Source organism: Gossypium hirsutum, chromosome A01, assembly GCF_007990345.1.
Source record: "Gossypium hirsutum isolate 1008001.06 chromosome A01, Gossypium_hirsutum_v2.1, whole genome shotgun sequence".
Lineage (NCBI taxonomy): Eukaryota > Viridiplantae > Streptophyta > Magnoliopsida > Malvales > Malvaceae > Gossypium > Gossypium hirsutum.
Genome location: NC_053424.1, coordinates 5,874,559 through 5,888,026, shown reverse-complemented (window position 1 = coordinate 5,888,026; position 13,468 = coordinate 5,874,559). Strand labels below are relative to the sequence as shown.

Sequence of the window (13,468 nt, the reverse complement as noted above, 5' to 3'; positions counted from 1 at the left end):
AACCTTTGCATCTGTTCCATAGCTTTCGATGCTTTCTATGCCCTAAACTTTTCCTATCCATTTCCATTCTCCTCAAATGTTTTGGAAATTCCTCCTTCGCTTGTCCTTTTCAACCATCTCGTCTAGATCTGGGACTGCAATATTATTCGGGCTATCACCAGGATTAAAGCCCGCTCCGGGTTGAAAATTCGTTGGGATTGAAGCATCGCCTTGAAACTGCTGGGTCTAACCGACACAGAGGGTCTCCGCGAATGTAGCTCGGTCTGTACTTGCGCATGTGGAGGCGTGAAACCTGGAGGATAAAGTGGTTCACCATTGTTTTCTTCTTCACTAACAATCACAGGACCTTTACCCTTATCTACTCCCTTCAATAATTGCGTCATCTTAGCCACCAGATCATTTTGGGACTCCTCCATCTTTGCACCATGTCACGCTGAATCTTTTCTATTTGCTCTTTATTTGCGCCTGCAACTGGTCTTGCATTTCTTTCTGAAGTCGCTCTAGCTTCTCCAACCTTTGGTCCATAATTTTTGCCTTAGCTCGGGTGCCGTAACTTTGTTGGTTTTCCAGGTTAACTGAAATGATTTTATTCAATTAGGTTTTTTTTTAATGGTCTTTAATGCATATGATGTGATGCAATGCATGAAAAGAATGCAAAGAAAAAGAGGCACTGATTCTAATTCAACTTCATTAGAAAACTTTACTAGATAAAGAGCTTCTTTACATAAAATAGACTACATATACGGCTTTGCCCTCACACTCAAAGCCTTAACCTTTCTAAGAAGCCAAGCTAATTCTCGGCCCCTGTCCGACTCTGACTCATACTTCAAACTTAATAGATCAGCCTGAACCGCTAGAGTCTGCAGATGATCAGCTACTTCGCGCACTTGAGCCACCGCCTCTCCCATAATATAATCTCTTTCTCTAATCTGCTCTTGAGACCGATGGAATTGTCTTTGCCACTGCTCATTATTTTCTTCCAGAAGCTCTATCCGGATTTCACTATTCTGCAATGCATTCTCTAGCTCTCCTATTTGTCCTTTTAATTCTTCAATTTTGTCTAAGCTCGCCCTTAATTCAACCGTAGCATTACGATTACAGTACTGGTGAAGCGATCTTTCTAGTTCAGTTATCCGGACCTTCAACTCTGTCTTCTCATCTTGGCAAGCTAGTAGACTCTTTCCCAAGGCGACTTCTCGAGCCCGAGTATCCTGAAATTTCTTTTCCCATTGATTAGCTCTCGTCTTTTCCTCCTGAATTTCTTGTCGCCACTGTTCTGGCGTTTTACCCAAGCCAGCAGTTCTTACCGACCTGCGCAACTTCTTGTAATCTGTCTTCAGGCTGTCTAAATCTTCTTCTGCTTTGTTCTTTCCTTTCTCAATTTATCGGCCTCTAATCTTTGAATGTCCACATCCAGTCCTAGCTGCATTTTCTCTTCCTCTAGTCGTTCTATCTTCTTCCCCAGTTCTAAACTCCTTTTTTCAAATTCTTGTTTGATGATTTCCATCTCAGAAGGCAAAACTTGCAAGCGTTCCTCTAAAGATCGAGGAGTTTCTGAATTTGACGCCGGGATGTTGTCGTTGATCCTTTGATCACGCCACTGACCATACTCGGGGTAATTGTCGGACCCACGGCTAAGATCTTCATTCGACGAGTCTGGTTCCAGCACTAGATATTCTCGAACCTTCTTCTTGTAATTGTCCTCCCTATAGGAAAATCACTATAAGCCAACCCCTGCGTTGCTGGTATGAATTGCCGTGATCTATACTGTCTTGATACGAGTAGAGAGCATATCCGATAGCTCCCCATATCCCGAGCAGCGGAACCCAGTCAAAATCTCCACATCGGTACAATATCTCATCGGGAATTAACCAAGGAGCCCTCCATTCAATATCTTCATCCTGGAGATTCTGGAGTATCTCTATCCATTTTCCTTCTGAAATATCATCCCGTCTTGGCGTGGCCACCAATTCTCCTAGAGGGGAGTAGTTATCAGAGAATACCCGATAGGAGACCTTTTCGACCTTCCAGAAGTGGCTATGGAACCATGCCAATAAGAGCTGCGCGCATCCAATAAACCTTCCCTCCCCGCTTTTCGACACGCATTCAGGGATCTAAAAGTTTCAGCAAGTATTGCCGGAACCGGTGTCACCCTTTACTAAGCCGATCAAACAAATCAGATACAGCCTCGTCTATGTGTCCTAAAGCTTTGGGGAAAACCACTAGTCCATAGATACCTAAAGCGAAGACATCGACCCTTTCTTCAAGTCAGGATGTACAAGCACCAAATCTCGCAAACTTTCCAAGGAACACATTTACTGTCGCCTTTCTGTTGGATCCGGGCAGCGACCCACTGCTCGCTCATCCCAGTGATGTTCATTAATTTCTTTAACAACGGAGGGACACAAGCAGCTCTGGAATAAGCCTTGTCGACTTGAATCTTTGGGCACCGAAGCAAGGTCGTATACTCCTCCACAGTAGGCGTTAAATCTACCTTCCCAAAAGTGAAACAACTGTAGGCAGGATTCCAAAACTGAGCGAGGGCTCGGAATAAATACTTGTCCACTTTGACACTAAGCAGATAAGGTAGGTCACCGTAGTTACAATAGAACAGCTGCTTGGCCTCGACATCCCATTGATCCCAGACTTCTTTCATTTCTCGAAGGTCATTCTGGATTACACTGATACGGGTAAAATCCCACAATTCTGACACGTACCCTTCGGTAAGACTATCGCCTTTCTCCCGTTGTGTCGTTTCAGCCCATATTCGCACAGCCGCATTATCCTCTACTTTATCAACAAACCCCTTTTCCATGATAAGCTTTCTACTGAGAAACTGAATGTAAATCGACACCTCTTTTAGAATGAAGATGCCATGAAATCACAAACAAAGTAAATTAGCATTAAACACAGAATAAGATTTAAAATAAGCGACAAATAAATACAGCACTCATTTAGGTAAGCACTAAAAATTGGAGTAGCTCTACTTAGGTCAGTTCCTATGGCTCATTACATGTGGTTTGGCTCTAAAGTTGGGTACCTGAACCAGCAGATTCCTCGATCCTCACCCATTATAGGCTCATACGGACCAAGTTCGATTCAGGGGGATACATTTCCCTATGGCCATGCGGAGATGAAAATCTCACGAAGACATAGGTACGGATGTATCCGGAAGCGATTCACTATCCCATGCGGAGGTGAAAACCTCACGAAGGCGTAGTTTCTCACTCCCACTTAAAAAGGTGTGACCAACGGTCATGCAATGCAATGCAGAAAGATATAAAAATTTAGAATACAAAACATGATAAAAACTATAACTCAAAACAAATGAAATGCAATGAGAGGATCGTATATTTAAACCAAATTTTCAACTTTCGACAAAAAGACAAGAAATAATCAACTCATGGCTTGACTCTCTTATTTAAAATCCCCAGTGGAGTCGCCAAGCTGTTGACACCATTTTTGATGAAAACGGGGTCGACTTGGGTTTTGATGAAAACGAAAAAAAACGGGAGTCGCCACTAATCCTTTTTGGGGTGTGATTGGGTCACCTTGGAAAGAGGTTGTTTTTAATAAATAATTTGATCTTATTAAAACAACGGTTTTGGTCTACGAAATTTAGGAAACGGGTTCGGGAGTCGGTTACGTACGAGGAAGGGTTAGCACCCTCGTAACGCCCAGAAATTGGTACCTAGTTGATTATCTAATGTCTTGATGTCGAAAATTGAGAACTTGAAAGAATTAAAAAAAATACGATCCTAGCATTAAAGTTTTGGAAAAAGAAGTATATTTCACGTTAATCGAGAAAGAGAATCATATCCAGTAAGTTAGAATACAATGTCTCAAACTCCCGATACGCGAATAAAAATGCTTATTTAAAAGATATTTTAGCCATCTCGGATTTAAAATGAGATCACGACCAGTAAGTTAGGACGCTCTCTTTTTAAGATCCCGGGATCATTTAAAATTTGAGCTTGAAAAGATTCGTGCATTTAGATTTATCGAGAAAAACGAAACCCAGTAAGTTAGGGCACGATTTTCTCGATTCCAAACACGAAATGCTATTTTTTTGAAAAATAAATTTTGTTATATCGAGTAAAAATAAAGCACAAAATCATAGTGAAAGCAAATTACATTATTTATGCATAGCAAGATCATAATGAACATGAAAATATAAAAACGATGCAAACAATAGCAATTAATTTGAACGATCAAATTTATAACATACAAAATAACACAATATAAAAAACGAATAAATTTAAATCATCCATTCAAAATAATGACAAAAATGAAATAAATAAATAGCAAATACAATTAAGTATAAAAAGATATATATAGACATGAGCTAAAATATGTGTATACATGAATTAATAAAATATATAAAGTATATTTTAATAAAATAAATTAATATACGTATATATAAAAACATGTACATATATAGATGTATAAAACTAATGGAATACGAAAACAAAGAAATACATATAAAAAGTAAGTGTATACATATTGTAACGTAAAAGAAAAAAAATATATGTACAAATTAAAGTTTTAAAATATGAAAATATACATATGTATACAAATAAATACGTTAATTTATATACGTGTTAAAAATGTATTGAAAAGGTGTATGTATGTGGATTTTAAAAATATATAAAAAAGTATATTTTAAACTATAAAGATTATATATAAATATGTATATATTTATAAGAATGAAAACATGTATATAGATCTATAGATATGTACATAAGTTATAAAATGTATGAAAATATATAAGTATATATATATTATAAGAATAATGCATGTATGTCATACAAATATATGCATATATATATATACGTACCAAAGGTTTAAATAAAATAAATAAAAATAAATAGGAAGAAATAATAATAATAATGATAATAATAATAATAATAATAAACTCAATAATAAATAAAATGATAGGATTAAACTAAAAACAAAACAAAATACCAGGGGAGAAATCAAAATAAGATAAGGCCACAAGATCGATTTGCGATGCGCGCAGAAGAAGGGGGATCGATTGAGCAATTTTCCCCAACCTTATGCGCATGTGCTCCGCACTGGACTAAATCGAAACGCATAAAAAGCAAATGGCCAAATTTAAAAATTTGAATGGGACCAGATCGCGCCATATTGCATGAGCGGAGGGACCGGTTACACAAATACCCCATTTCATGAAAACGCGCGGATCCCCCCTGGAGCGGGTCGGATCGCGCGCGGGTCATGGGGCTTAAACGGCGCCGTTTTGCAATGGTTATTAAAATCTAAAAATTTTTTTTAGCTTCATTTCCTGCGTTTTTTCTCAAAAACTGAAACAAAAACCCAGTACCCCTTTTCTCTCCCTTTTCCCCCCTCAAACTCAGCCTTTAAGTTCAGGCATCCACTGCCGCCTCCATGGCCAGTGGCCGGAGACGTACGAAACAGGCTTCTTAGCCCCCCCTCTTCACGGCGTCCCTGAAGGCTAAGCCTTCTCGACCGCGGGACCGAGAGGAAAAAAGGAGACCTTCCTCCCCATTCGACTCCGGTGACGGCGAAGGAGGGCTCTGACTCTGGCCCCCGAAATCGACAGGTATTTCTTTCTTAGTTTCGGTCGTTAAGAAAGATGGTAGAAAAACAAACGAAATAAAATAAAATAAAGGAAAATAAAGAGAATACAAAAACGCAAGAACAGAAAAAGAGAATCGGAATCAACCTTTTTTTATCTGTTTTTCTTTTTTGAATTCAAAAACGCCCTCCCATTTACAGAGATATTGTTTTGCTTTTATATCCCATTTACATTGTATTTTAGTTGTGTTTTTTGTATTATCTATTGTGTGCTCCGACTCTCTCTGCCATTTTGCAGGTGTTGATGAGGCTAGGCACGGTGGGTGGCGATGGGACATGGCAGACGGCAGAGGGAGGGATGCGGCGCTAGGTTTGGCTAGTTGGGTCTTGTTTTGGGCTCCGGGTTAGGTTTAGGTGGGCCTTGGGTGTTTTATTCGGGTTGGTTTTGGGTAGCGGGCCACCGGGTAAATGGGCCTGCAACAAACCTAATGTTCATAGTGTGAGCCACATATATTTTCCATGATATGTTTACTCTAGTGAATATTAGTTCTACTGTATTTGGCTTCCAATATGTTCTATTTATGTTGTAAATTTGCAGGCTGGCATGTACAAGTTCAAGTGACAGACAAGAATTTTTGTTGTTTCTTCAGTGATTTATAAGCTATGTGTCTCTGACTCTTCCTTTTTTTTTCAGTATACGAGTCTTAACACTAATGTTTGGTGCATATTTGGACATGGGTATTGGATTTGACCTTCAGAAGAATCTTACGAATACGTGGAAAACTTAGAAAAAGAATTGAACATATACATGTCCGACATATTCATCTTTAGAGATTTGAGGTTTGGCTATAGGTTTGCAACTGAGATATAGGAATGGACGAATCTATTATTAAAGAGCCTTTTTTTGTTTTTGGTGTAGCTGGGACTACCATTGTCATGTCACAATTGCTATATTCATAATTTATTCAAACAATTATAGTGCTAACTTGTTTTATTGACTTTCTCTGATCTTAGGGCCGCCTCCCTTTATCCCTTTTATCTCATTATAAATTTTGCTCGGGATCAGCTCTTGGTTTCAAGCAAAGTGCTGTTATATTTCTTGTACTTGGTTTAGTTTTCCTATATCTACCAGGTGTTATATTTTGGGAAGATCTTTCCATGGAGTACTCTAGCTTTCCATCGGCATTTTCTACTTTGTTCGGCGAACTCCTGAAAGAAACATGGTGTTGTTCAGATCTTTACAACTGGGAAGGCTTCTGGTACGCCAGTTCTCACCTTCCTGCTGCCATGGCTGCCAGTTTGAACTTCCAAGCAAATGACTGATGTATTTTTGACTTCTTCTATGAAGACAGGCACCACATGGCTCAAGGCTATCATCCCAACAATAATGAATCCCATGGGTCGCATGAATGATGATAACAATGACCCTTTGCTCAAACGTCATCCTAATGAGCTAATGCCATCTCTGGAAGTCCAGCTTTTCAAGGAAAATCCCAATCCTGATCTCTCATATATGCCTTCTCCAAGAATATTCCGAACCCATGTCCCTTACCCTATGTTACCCGAATCTGTTAAAAACTCAGCTTGCAAGATCGTGTATATCACTCGAGACCCTAAGGACATGTTTGTGTCATTGTGGCACTGTTTGAACTCTTTGGTTACTACCCAGGGAAATGATCCATGGCCAATGGATGAAGCTTTTGACAGCTTTTGCAGAGGGGTTCATGTCTTCGGACCATTCCATGACCATGTTTAAAGTTATTGGAAAGAAAGTACAAAGAGGCCTGAGAAGATACTTTTCTTGAGATATGAAGACATGAAGAAGGACCCAAAGGGGCAATTGAGGAGGCTGGCTTGTTTCCTTGGAAGGCCCTTTGAGAAGGAAGAAGAGGTAGACAAAGTGTTGTGGAGATGCAGCCTGGAAAGGCTTAAAAACCTGGAAGTGAACCAACATGGAGCTGATCCTTGGTTAGGCTTTGAGTACAAGTTTTATTTCAGGCGTGGCAGTGTTGGGGATTGGAAGAACAACATGAGTAACGAGATGAAAGAAAAGCTGGACCACATTACTGCTATGGAATTCGAAGGTTCTGGTCTGGGTTTTGGACATTGATTAAGTTTACTAGCTTTGAAATTGGTGGTTCTGTTTTCAGTTTCTGAATATGATATACTCTTAGATATCAATTGCTTTATGTTTACGTTTATGAGGAATGCTTAGCATGTAATTCCTGTTTTTAATTTATAGAACAACATCATCCATTTAATTCACCAAAACTCAATAGTACCTAACACATGGATAGAAACCTAAACAAAACAAGATAATAAAACTATGAGACAAACTCTTAAATCTAAAATTATGGAGCAAGCGAGAGATATTCTATAGAAAAGGTGTTCAACCGGCCAGCCATCGATGAGCAAATATCTGTCATCACAAATTCCATCTTCCTCAACGATTTTTCTTGAATCTCCTAAGAACTCTGTTGCCTGCTCGTTGAATCATCCCGACGAGCCATTTTGGTTTCCGAATTGTCATCATGATGTATCCAGCTGAAAATCCAAAAACCAATCCACATCCATAACCCATCATTACAAATTTCCCATTCAATCCAAATGCAGAGTCAACTTCCCGTTCATCATAAATTGCTGGCGGTGGATCACTACGGCCACAGCTTTTTGACACGGGAAACCCACACAATCCTGTATTGCCGACGTAGGAATCGTTGAGAAAGGTGTTGAATTGTTTTCCCTGAGGTATGAGACCGACAAGGTGGTTGTCTGACAGGTTTAACACTTCAAGAAAATTCAAACCAGTCAATTGTGAAGGTATCTCGCCTACAAGTCTGTTGCACGAGAGATCTAGTGACTCCAGTGCTGCCAGATTCCCTAATGAGGAAGGAATATGACCAGTTAAGTGATTATGAGAGAAGTTGAGCACTATGAGAGAAATAAGGTTTCCAACTGTTTCTGGAATTGTTCCTTCGAATCTGTTGCTTGACATATCGATGGCTGCAAAAATAGTTAGAATTCTCTCTAGCACAATCTCCTCACCTTTCATTGTGAGAACTATGGAATCTGTGTAATATTGAGAAGGACCTCCCATATAAGCCATATCAACATTGGCCAAATTCATCATACCTTTGAAATTTGTGAAGTATGTTGTTGGCAGAAAACCAGAGAACATATTATGCGAGAGGTCTAAAATTTGCAGATTCGAGAAATGCGACTTATTTGCAGAATGGGCTATTTGACCATGAAAATAGTTGGAGCGCAACACAAGAACTTTTAGCCCAGGAAGATCTCCCAACCAATAGGGATATGTGTCATTTATCTTGTTGTTTCCAAGATTCAACACTTCTAAACCAGAACAATTGGCCAAGGATTTAGGCAAGGACCCATCAAAATCATTCTTGTTAAGGTTAAGACTTTCTAACACGGAATTTCTCTCAACACAAAAATCAAGGACGTTTCCATGGAAACTATTCCCTTGCAAATTTAAACCTGCAAGGTGTCTCAAGCCCAGACATTTTGAGATTGCTCCACTCAAGTTGTTATAGGACAAGTCGAGAATAAGAAGGTAATCCGAACGCGCTGGATCGCATATCGAAGATGGAATTTCTCCATTTAATCTGTTGTTTGAGATTAAGAAAACCATCGTGGAAGGTGGTGGTGTTACAAGTGGCCCTTCTAGCAGGTTGGAGCCAAGGTCAAGAATTTCAATACTCTTCCATGGATAATATTCTAGAGCTGTCAACAAATTTTTAGAAAGATCAAGATCCACTAGGTTGCTTCCCCAATTGTTTTCTTGTTCTGTAACTTGGCCTTGAATGTTGTTGTTTGAAAGGTCTAAAAAATTCAAACTCTCTTGTGTTGTCAAGAAATTTGACAATTCAGTTATATTACAAGAAGACAATGACAATTCGACAAATAAGGGCAAAACAAGATCAACCTCGCTATTGTTTCTCACAAACAGCGGAATGTTGTGTGAAAGATCCAAAACCTCAAGGCCTTTAAGCTTTAGAAACATATCTGCCTCGATAACATGAACTCTATTGTAAGAAAGGTTTAGAAAGTACAAACCTTCTAGATTTCTTACAAAATTTGGAAATTTGCTGATGTTGCAAGAAGATAGTTCTAAACTCACAAGATTAGGCAAAGAGTAATTGGCATTGCTTGCACTGGTGAATGATGACAAAGCATTATCTGAGAGAGAGAGCTGCTCAAGTTTGCTGATCTCTGATAGTTTGTCCAATTCAAAGGTGCCATTCAGCTTGTTACTGTTAAGCATTAACTCAACTAAAGATGGAAGAGAGAACAACCAGGATGGTACCCTGCCACTGAGAAAGTTGTGATCAAGGCGTAGAATACTAAGTTGTGAAAGCCCACTCACTTTTGATGGAAGGGAACCCACCAACTTGTTTCCCGAAAGATCTAGAAACTGAACTTGAGTGAGGTTGAATATTGAATATGGAATAGGACCAGCAAAGTTATTAGAGGAAAGATATAGATGTTCAAGTTGTGTGAGGTTGTTGGTGCAAGAGGCAGCAGCAAGCTGTTTCTAGTCTTGCTTGAGTAGTAAGCCTCGAGGCTTGGTGAAGAAGCAAACTCGGAAGCAGAAAACAGAAAGATGAAGCTAGCAAGTGAAAAACAGAAAAAGAGAGAAAAAGATTGAATGAAAATGAGCTGATATCTTTCATTGAGCAAGCCAACAAGGCATTAAGCCATTACATATATCAGTCAACAAGTAAAACAAACAAGTAATCACCTAATAACATACCTAACACCACTAAATTGCCTAGTAACTTGGTAAACTTGATTGAAAAACAAAAAGCTTCTACCTAAACTTGTCATTCAGCACCTAATTACATCAAAATGCAGCTACCAACTAAGTTTGATCCTAACTAAATACAAAACATTCAATTAAGGAAACTAAATGGATAGCTTCAGCTTGCTGCACACCATGGCACCACTGCCTGCTGCGATTCCAGAAGCATGACCACCTTTGCATGTCGTGCATGGCCACCTTTGCATGGGAACTAAACTTAACACTCCTCCTTAGTTTCCATGCTAGTAACACCTAATTCCCTTTTGAATTTAACAAATTTAGACACATTGAGTGCCTTTGTGAAGATATCAGCAATTTGCACTTCTGAATTGCAATGAATCAGCTCGATTTCATGAGCTTGTTCCATCTCCCTTATAACATGCAACTTAATATTGAAGTGCTTGGTTCTGCCATGAAAAATGGGATTTTTTGCAATTGCAACAGCAGATTTGTTGTCACAATAAATCTCTGTTGCCTCATTTTGGTTTTGGTTTAAATCAGTCAAGATTTTTCTAAGCCATATGGCTTGGTTCACAGCAGATGCAGCAGCAACATATTCAGCTTCTGCTGTTGACTGTGCCACCAGACTTTGTTTCTTAGAACTCCAGCAAAACATGCCTGAGCCAAGACTGAATGCATATCCGGATGTGCTTCTCATGTCATCACTTGATCCAGCCCAGTCACTATCAACATAGCCTATTAACTTCATGTTTTTGGCCCTTTTGAACAATACACCATGACCAATGGTGCCTTTGATGTATCTCAGCACTCTTTTAGCTGCTCGGAAGTGCTGATCATTGCAGCAATTCATGTATCTTGATAGCACACTAACAGCAAACATGATATCGGGCCTTGTGGCAGTCAAATACAACAGACTACCAATGAGACTCTTGTACATGGTCTCACAAATTGGTTCACCACTCCCTTGCCTCGAAAGCTTCACTCCAACAGCCATTGGTGTGCTTGTTGGCTTGCAGTTCTTCATAGAGAACTTGTCCAGGATCTTCATAGTAAAAGAACTCTGACAAAGAAAGATTCCCTTTTCTGTTTGGTTCACTTCCATTCCAAGGAAGTAGTTCATTCTGCCTAAATCAGACATTTCAAACATTTCCATCATTTTTCTTTTGAAATCTTCCAGCATTCTTCCATCTCCTCCAGTTATCAATAGATCATCAACATAGAGTGACAGAATAAGCTGAGTTTGAGCTTGGTTCTTCTTCACATACAGTGTTGGTTCACTGGGACTTCTTTCAAATTCCAAACTGAGCAAGTAAGAGTCAATTCGAGCATACCAGGCTCGAGGAGCCTGTTTCAGGCCATATAAAGCCTTTTTCAGTCTGTACACCATGTGTTCTTTGCCAGTGATCACAAATCCTTGAGGCTGCTCGATGTAGATCTCTTCTTCCAGGAAGCCATTGAGAAATGCAGACTTAACATCAAGCTGATGAATGGTCCACTGATGTTGAGCAGCCAAGGCAACTATCATTCTAACTGTGTCAAGCCTGGCTACTGGTGCAAATGTCTCCAGGTAGTCCAGACCATACCTTTGGCTAAATCCTTTGACAACAAGCCTGGCTTTTAGCTTGTTCAGACTGCCATCTGCATTCTGTTTTACTCGATAGACCCATTTTACTCCAATGGTCTTCTTTCCAGCAGGTTTATCAACAAGCTCCCATGTCTGGTTCTTTTCAATCATGTTGATTTCATTGATCATAGCTAGTTTCCAGCCTTCATCTGCCTCAGCCTCTTCAAAACTGCTAGGTTCTGCTATTGCAACCTGTGCCCTTTCATAAATATCATTTAGGGGCCTTGTGCCTCTCACAGGCACATCATCAACATCCATTTCAGGTCCTAGCTGCTCAAGTTCAGCTTGGTTAGGCACTAGGTCTTCTGAAACTGCTTCTGGCTCATTTTTCTCCCAATTCCAGCAGGCTTTTTCATCAAAGATGACATCTCTGCTCACCTGGACTTTGTTTATCAAAGGATCCAGAACCCTGTAGCCCTTCTTGACTGAGCTGTAGCCTACTAGAACACCTGGTTGAGCCCTTTTAGAGAGCTTGTCTCTCTTTGCTGCTGGTATTTGTGCATAACACAGGCAACCAAACACCTTCAGATGTGCTAAGGAAGGCTTGAAACCAGACCAAGCCTCGAAAGGTGTCTCGGATGCAAGAGCTTTAGTAGGAAGCCTGTTCTGAAGGTAAACAGCAGTGTTTACTGCCTCAGCCCACATGGTCTTGGGCAGTTTCTTCTCAAACAGCAGACATCTGGCCATATCCATCAGACTTCTATTCTTTCTTTCAGCTACCCCATTCTGCTGAGGTGTGTAGACATTTGTAAGCTGATGTTTGATACCAGCATCATTGCAAATGGCTTGAAACTGAGCTGAAGTGTACTCAGTGCCATTATCAGTCCTTATCGATTTCAGCTTGCAACCTGTTTCTGTTTCTACAGCATTTTTAAACTTTACAAACACTTGAGCTACCTCAGACTTGTGTTTTAAAAAGAAAATCCAGCAAAACCTTGTAAGGTCATCAATAAAGAGGATGAAATACCTGTTTTTGCTGAGTGATTCAGTCCTCATCGGGCCACATACATCAGAGTGCACCAGCTGCAGTCTTTCAGTAGCTCTCCAGGTTGAATTTGTAGGAAATGGCAGTCTTGCCTGTTTCCCCATTTGGCAAACTTCACACACATCATCATGCTCCACTGAGCTGATGAAGTTCTCTGCCAAGCTCTCTTTGGCCAATCGAGCCATTGATCTGAAGTTGGCATGTCCAAGCCTTTGATGCCAAAGCTTGGAGTCTTCAACAGAGGCTGTGTATGCTGAGTTTGAGTCATTTGCCCAGTGAACCTCAAAGCATTTATCAGTCATTGTGACTGTCATAAGGCTTGATCCACTTGGATCAGTAATATGGCATTGTTTATCCTTGAACACAACAAAATAACCTTTCTCGAGCAGTTGAGCTATGCTGAGAAGGTTTCTGTCAATCTGTGGTACCAACAGCACATTTGGAATGATCTTGTTGCCTGTGGGAGTACCTATCAGCACTTCTCCTCTTCCTTCAGCCCTTATAAACTGACCATTTCCAA

The 13,468-nt window shown here is 39.9% G+C and overlaps 2 protein-coding genes across 2 annotated transcripts; one reads left to right on the top strand and one right to left on the bottom strand.

Annotated features, from left to right (window-relative positions):
* The first annotated feature begins 6,047 nt into the window (after nucleotides 1–6,047).
* LOC121204630 (cytosolic sulfotransferase 12) lies at nucleotides 6,048–7,740 on the top strand. The gene is made up of 2 exons (XM_041074853.1): nucleotides 6,048–6,818; nucleotides 6,908–7,740. The coding sequence occupies exons 1-2, from the start codon at nucleotides 6,780–6,782 to the stop codon at nucleotides 7,313–7,315; spliced, it is 447 nt and encodes a 148-aa protein (XP_040930787.1). The 5' UTR covers nucleotides 6,048–6,779; the 3' UTR covers nucleotides 7,316–7,740.
* A 47-nt stretch (nucleotides 7,741–7,787) lies between these two features.
* LOC107917211 (receptor-like protein 33) lies at nucleotides 7,788–11,864 on the bottom strand. Its single transcript, XM_041077682.1, has 3 exons — nucleotides 11,738–11,864; nucleotides 10,932–11,464; nucleotides 7,788–9,991 (listed from the first exon to the last, which is right to left on the bottom strand). The coding sequence occupies exons 1-3, from the start codon at nucleotides 11,862–11,864 to the stop codon at nucleotides 8,003–8,005; spliced, it is 2,649 nt and encodes an 882-aa protein (XP_040933616.1). The 3' UTR covers nucleotides 7,788–8,002.
* Between the last annotated feature and the right edge of the window lie 1,604 nt (nucleotides 11,865–13,468).